The sequence below is a fragment of the Paramisgurnus dabryanus genome, chromosome 1 (assembly GCF_030506205.2).
Source record: "Paramisgurnus dabryanus chromosome 1, PD_genome_1.1, whole genome shotgun sequence".
Taxonomy (NCBI): Eukaryota; Metazoa; Chordata; class Actinopteri; order Cypriniformes; family Cobitidae; genus Paramisgurnus; species Paramisgurnus dabryanus.
This window is the reverse complement of record NC_133337.1, coordinates 28,833,383-28,840,860: the sequence shown is the minus strand read 5'-3', so window position 1 is coordinate 28,840,860 and position 7,478 is coordinate 28,833,383. Positions and strand designations below refer to the sequence as shown.

At 35.5% G+C, this 7,478-nt stretch overlaps 2 protein-coding genes across 2 annotated transcripts; one reads left to right on the top strand and one right to left on the bottom strand.

The window, feature by feature from the left end:
• Window positions 1-1,078: 1,078 nt before the first annotated feature.
• On the top strand, window positions 1,079-6,359 carry LOC135779168 (uridylate-specific endoribonuclease C). The gene is made up of 7 exons (XM_065289887.1): window positions 1,079-1,179; window positions 1,608-1,707; window positions 2,428-2,539; window positions 2,688-2,809; window positions 2,985-3,097; window positions 3,295-3,448; window positions 3,692-6,359. The coding sequence occupies exons 1-7, from the start codon at window positions 1,169-1,171 to the stop codon at window positions 3,953-3,955; spliced, it is 876 nt and encodes a 291-aa protein (XP_065145959.1). The 5' UTR covers window positions 1,079-1,168; the 3' UTR covers window positions 3,956-6,359.
• tnnt2c (troponin T2c, cardiac) lies at window positions 6,050-7,360 on the bottom strand. Its single transcript, XM_065289888.1, has one exon. The coding sequence runs from the start codon at window positions 7,273-7,275 to the stop codon at window positions 6,445-6,447; it is 831 nt and encodes a 276-aa protein (XP_065145960.1). The 5' UTR covers window positions 7,276-7,360; the 3' UTR covers window positions 6,050-6,444.
• Between the last annotated feature and the right edge of the window lie 118 nt (window positions 7,361-7,478).

The following is a 7,478-nucleotide window of genomic DNA, read 5'->3' as shown; positions in this document are numbered from 1 at the left end:
GCAGTATTGCTTTTTCAAGAAGAAATAGTCAACACAATGAAAAAGGTACCACTTTAGGTTATGGCCTAAATGTATCATTACTGCTTTGTTTCTATAACGTGCCATTAAGTATCATAATTATGTTTATCAAGTGTATGCAATAGCCTTTGTTATAATAATGCATGCTTTTAATGCAAAATAATACATGCTTTTAATGCATGCTTTTAATGCAAAATAATGCATGTTTTTAATTTGATATAAATCCTAAATAAAAAAAGTGCATTGTACAAACTGATAGACTTTTTTGGCTTTTCTGGTGGTCTACAATTCCTGAGTCCCAGGAAATGTTTCTATATCTCTTTTTTCACACTCAGCAAATACAAGCAAAGCTATAGATATTTACCAGTATACAAGAAATTTGATCAAACAGAGCTCGACAGCACCATCAGTACATTATGGAAAAATGCACTTTATAATGATTACGAAATTCATATATGATATAAAATGCATTTCTCATAATCTCCAAATAATTATACCAAAAATAAGCAATGAGAAAACTATTTTTGATATGCCTTATTGTACAATGTTTTACTTTGTTACATTCATGAAAAATACTTTTTATTATTTAAATACGTTAATGATGAGCGACAATGGGATTCTAACGTTTATATCATAGACTGTACAAAAATAGGTTTATATTGATATTTTGATGACTGAATATAACTTTACAGTACAGTACAACAGAAGGTTATTATCTCGTTGCAACATGTCCCATTCAGACCCTCCCTTCCTGACCCTTCCCTACTTTCGTCCGTCTGCAACGGTAAAAAATATAATCCCGCCTCTTGTAAAAAACAGCCAATCGGATGAAAGAAGCGTTCCTATTCTAACACCTTATTGGTCGAATTCTTCATTAGTAAACACAAGGCGTGGTGTAGACCATAGGCGGTTTACAACATCAAGTACCGCGAGAGCAATTCGCAAATCATACGCAGTAGTACCATTTAAACTCGATCTCGCGGAACTATGATGTCACACACCGATCGGTTTGCGCATCATCGCATGAAGAGGAACACGCCAAGTGTTTGATAGTACGCGTGTAAACATTCATCGAAACCAGTTGATCATCATTACTGTTCATCTGAACTAACGTGTTCCTCTAAACTGAACGGTGGATTAGACTGCGAATATGGCCAGAGGGTAAGGAAAATAATGCAACAAGTTCATTCACAAATAGCAAGTGTGTGTTGCTTCGCAACAGGTAGTTTATCATTTAACGCTAACTTAGTTTAAATGTCTCACACAACTTTGTTAATCAAATGTTTATAAACTAGTAGTGAAGAAGTAAAGTTTGACGTGTATCAAGATGTTTTGGCTGGCTGTAATAAACAGTTTGTTGAATGTCAGTGAAACGAGTCTAATTTTTTTCGCCACTATTCCCAGTTATTTTCTGGAAATAAAGTAGGAACGTATCGAAGAACAATAGGAAAAACAAAGAAGGGTGGTTCCCATCGATTGCATTGCAAATATGCACTGGAACTGTCTTGTTTGTGTGAAATTATCTTTTATTTGTTCTCTTTCTTCACACGGACTTTTAAACCTTTAATCTTATATGTTTTCTCTTGCAGTCAAGACATCAATAATGAGCTCTCAGATGTGCTGAATGAGATGTGGAAGTTAGATGTGAACCGCATGACACCTGGAAAAGATTATAAAATGAATCTACAGGTCAGAGAAAAGGACATGTCGTACGCATCTGGACGGAACTTTACTTCCGGTCTTGGTTAACTTTGGTTACACTGAATACCTCGTCTAAAATAACAAACGTTTTAATTTTCTAAAGACGAGAGGTTGATACTATTTAGCTACGATTTGAATGAATCTACTTGTTATTTATTTGGCTTGTTGTCAGAAATAAACTATTCTAAGAACTCTATTGTTATTGCTTCTTTGCGGAAGTTTACCGGAAGTTACCTTTGTTCCATTTGTTTATGTTGTTACTGCTGAAGGCGTCTGTACAGACATGTGACATATATATATATATATATATATATATATATATATATATATATATATATATATATATATATACATACATACATACATACATACATACATACATACATACATACATACATACATACACACATACACATACACATACACATACACATACACATATACACATACACATACACATATACACATATACACATATACACATATATATATATATATATATATATATATATATATATATATACATATATATATATATACATATATATATATACATATACATATACATACATACACATATATACATATATATATATATATATATATATATATATATAATATTGGCGGCTCTGATCACAAAAGATGTTAAACCTGTTTTATATGGATTGAAGAGATCATCCTGGATTGTATTTTTGTGTTTTTATACAGGGGAATGCTGGGTATGTTGCCAAGGGCAGTAATAACGCAAAGGACAATGCTAGAGCTCCTCTCTTCTCATATGTCAATGAAGACAAGCTGAAAAGCATTGATACGTATGCCTGTAAGAAGGCCATGGGGCATATATCATCTTGCTTATTAATTCAAATCCTTATGCATAAATGTATACTATTATTTTGAATAGTATTTTCTTGTAACTTGCAAAATGTTTATTCTTTTGAAGGCATGTTTGTTTGTTTGTTTCTCCCTAGACTTTATAAGTCTTTTGGACAATTATGAGATGGCTACAGGAGTGACTGAGCAGGTGACGGAAGATGAACTTCGTGAGAATGATCTTTTCCTGAATGCCATTTTGAAGACTGAAGTTATGAAGGTATTTTACCACATTATTACCCACCAGTCCTGTTTCTGTCATCCGTTATGCATTTGATTCATGTGTCACGTTATCTGTACATCTACTGTACTAGTTTTTTTTTTCCACAGCTGTTGCTTATGCACACTTAAAGGGATAGTTCACCCCAAAATTAAAATTAATAATGTATTTTCAGTGTGCCCACAGATACCTCGTACGCAAAAGTCTCGCCCAGTCAGACCCAAAGCAGTTTAAGAGGCAGCTATATGACATCTGGTTTAAGTTTTATAACAGAGGCAAAACTGGAGGGTGAGTTGTAAAATAAAATTTGATGCTTTTAATATGTTATCAGTGTTTAGCACTGCTCTTTTTTTATTTTTCCAATACACCAATACACCTGATTTATCAGCTCAGATGCAAAACGATCTAACATTTTTTTGATGGAGGTGATGTTTTGCATCTGAGCTCTTTGTATGTTTCTGTATTTTCTCTGGTCTCTGACGCAGTAATGATTCCTGTGGGTTTGAACATGTGTTTGTTGGAGAAGTTAAGTTTGGCAAGGAGATCATGGGCCTCCATAACTGGATCCAGTTCTATCACCATGAGAAACTAAATCGGGTGGACTACAAAGGATACAAGGCCAGAGATTACAAGGATAAGGTATTGAAATGAAAATTATTATTGGTTTTTAGACATCCCTGTAGCTCTATATTGTCTATATGCACATACAAGAACCTGTCAATGTATAGTTATATTTTTAAAAGCATTTTTATTGATCATCATATAACCATTTTGAAATACATTTATTAGACTTAAATGTGCACATTTGAACCCATAACCTTTGAACTGTTAAAGCAACACTACAAAATGGTAATATCGATTTCTTTCTGATAAATCTTACAGCCTGATGAAGACGATCACGTCTTGAACCTACAGTTCAGCTGGAACGGTCTGGTCAAGCCGGAGAGCACTTGTTTCATTGGCGTCAGCCCGGAGTTTGAGGTGGCGGTTTTTACCATTGTCTTTCTCCTGTCCAAAGAGCGCTCGACTAATGTTAAGGTGAAGGTGAACGAGTATGTGATGGAGATTGTGGTCTGCAGATACGGGCACTCCATTGGAACATCATACCCCAAAATGATCAGCAGCAACAATCGGGATCTCAAATAAAGATCTAAGATATGAAAAAGTCTTGAAAAATTGGCTAACTCTGATAAAATGGTTTTGATTCTGTATCTCCATTAATATTTATATTTTAGTATAAACTTATCAAAAATAATATCTTTAGATTGGGTTTATGTTGGGAAATTGTTGGAATGACTCTTTTGTTTGTACACCGTTGGATGTATCATTAAAACTATGTAGAGATGTATGTTTAACAGCTCTTCTTTAGTATGCATTTTATATAAGATGAGCTAAAGTTACAATTCCTTTAAATGAGTACACACATTTTTTCCTATATTTTTAACAGGAAGTTCATTTAAATTATTCCCTGTTTCTGAAATCGCATACGGTGACAGTACGTAATGAAATAGATAAAGTACTTACTCATCGATTGTTAAAATGGTACGTTCTACATGAATGTGGGTAGTTTGAATAAAATTTGGACGTGTTACATTTGCCAAGTGAGCTTTTAACTTGGTTAACAAGTTAAACATTAACTCATTCACCGCCAGCCTTTTTGAGAAAAGTTGCCCACCTGCATTTTTGTGATTTTAACAAAAGTTTCACAAAATTCCTTGCAGGAAAAATTATCTTCTATAAATATATAAACATACAAATTATATCAAATTAAAGAACACACCCTTTGCTTTCAAACAAACAATAAATAAACAAACAAACAAACAAACAAAATGGGGAAAAAACGTTTCATTATATATTTACTTTTTCCACTTAATTTAACCACTGAAATATGGATATTTCTCTTCAAAAATACAACATTTTGAGGAAAAAGCTTAAAAAATTGCGTTTTTGTAAAGGAATTTATGTTAGAGATCAGACTCAGAATGACTATCAAACATAAAGGCAGTTAAAATAAACCATTACTTCTTTTTAACTTCCGTTTTTGATAAATTCTGTTTTACAGCGGATAAAAGCGGTATTACACTTTCACTTTGAAATTCGTCCAGAAAAGCATATTATTAGTTAAATATTAACTCATAATTGACGAGATAACTCGTCAATGGCGGGGAATGAGTTAAATAAACTAAAAAAGATGATTTTTTATGTATTTACATTTGAATAGAGCCGCATTACCGCTTTTTTTAATATGACGACACTTCTCCTGCTGCTTTGTTGGGTGACTCCTCCTCCAAGGTCTCATGGGATTGTAAAGTGTTCATTGAATGCACACTTCGGCTGCATCCGAAATCTTTAAAATGTTACTTTCGGAGGCAGCATTCCAAGGCAGGAAGTCATCAAGGTACATCTGAATCCAATGTTTTGATTACTTCCTGTCTGCTGAGATACCTTCATCGTTTTATCCCACAATTCTCAATGAATGTGATTGGTCGAATTCGGAAATAATAAAATGGCAGCCAAGAAAACGGCTGGAGCACAAATAGCACCAAAAGGCGCTCTCTGTTTATATTTTAAACAGAATTCCATTACGCTGCCTATAAAGGCTGTCCGAATGCATTTCTGGGAGCTGCCTCCGAAGTCATTGCCTCATGAGGCAGCAAGGCAACAAGTCAGCCGCCTTGGGTTTCGGACGCAGCCTCCAAAATCTACTGTACGTCTACTGTTTTTCGAATACTGTGATTTTGGACATACTACTGATTTTCCCCTACTATAATATAGTATGGAAGTACCTGTAGGCGATTTCGGATGGAGCGATTTTCTATATAAATTATGCTGGCTAAATTCTTGGTAAACATAATAATGGACCAAATGTAACTGTAGGTTACTAATTAGAAATAAAAATCACTCTTGTCTTTATTTAATAAGGTTAATAGATAAAACAAATGTTCTAGCTGTGCCTTAGTTGAAATTATTGCATTTTTATATGGCAAAATATTTATTTTTACAAACAGCATGAAAAGAACTCCGGTCATTTAAGGTAGCACAAAACTTTACTAAACTCCTGAAATACTGTTTAATGATTGACACGATATGTAACCAATGTGCCTTGTTTTCATTTAAAGACTTCTAACACATTTAAAACTTTGTGTTTTATTCCAGTGCTTGTAAATGCTGATATTCTATCAATTTTTTTAAAATTGTATATTAGTGATTTATCAAATTGTGACAGAAACAATATGCATATTTAGTCAAAAATTGCTTTATTTCAGAATATGTTATAATAGTGGTTAATATTTACCATCTTTGGGTCCAAAAATTTGATGAAGACATATAATTAAAACATTTGATTGTATTTTTATGAATCTATTTTTAAATAGTGAGAACTTTATAACATCAATTAAATGAATGAGGCAGCATTGTCACTTCACATTGAGACATTGAGCAAAAATACTGTACAGTATGAGCTTTCTGTAAGTCCAAACTTTTACACAACAAAATGTGTGATATGTAAAATGAATGTGTATGAAGATCTTTTCAATAAAAATAAAATAGATTTTGTCCTACAAAGTCTGATAAGAGACTGTGTTTCCAACAAACCGTTTAGTTCACTTTATTCTGCATCTGTTAATCCATCAAATTTATTTCCAGGTTTTCCTTGAGGTCTTGCTTGTCTTGGCTCCCCGTTGATGATCGCTAACCCGATTACGCAGGACATTGATTTCATACTTCTGACTCTTTAGCTTCTCCGCCAGGTCAAACTTCTCTGCGTGGAGCTGACTGAGCCACTTATAGAGGTCAAGAGCTTTTTCTGCCAGCTTCTCCTGGTTCAGATGATCAATGTTGAGGGGCTTGCGACGCTCCATGAGAGCCTTGGTTTTCTTTTCGCGTTCCGTCAGCTTCTTGCCTTTCTTCTGATCCACTTTCTGCAGGTACCCTCCATAGCCCTTGTTGGACAGGGTCTTTTTCCTCCTGGCTTCATCCTCTGCACGCAATTTGGCCGCCTCCTCCTCACGGCGTGCCCTCTCCTCGGCAAGGCGCGCCTGCCTCTCTTTATCTCGCTCGGTTCTGATGCGCTGTTGCTCGGCACGATCGGCCCGACGTCGCTCGATGCGATTCTTTAGAGCTACGAGTTCATCTTCTTCCTTTTGCCTGTTGTTGAAGTGAAACTCGATGAGAGACTGCAATTCATTGAAGTCTTTCTCCACGCGCTTGCGGTGGAGGTCATCAAAGTCCACCTTCTCTCCATCGGGAAGCTTTGGTGCTATGATGTTGGGAACAAACATCTTGGGTTTGGGCTTTTCTGCCTCCTTTTCATCTTCTTCCTCTTTCTCCTTTGTTTCCTCTTCTTGCTCTTGCTCTTCCTCCTCTGCCTCTTCCTCCACAGCCTCTTCCTCTTCAGCCTCCTCCTCTTCGTTCACCTCCTCCTGTTCCTCCTCATACTCCTCAAAGAACTCCTCGGTGTCACACATGGTGCTACTTCTGAGTTTTATGGGAAGAGAGGGAATTTGACTTTATGCTCAGCTTGTGGTTCAGGAAGAGAGCGATAGGAGTGAGCTGGTCTCTGTGGAAGCCTCGTGGTTTTATAGGGTCCGCCCTAACCATGTGACCTTCGCTGAATGAGACAGAGGTAAGCTGTTTGGACAGATGCATTAAGGATCTATTTTTTTCTTTG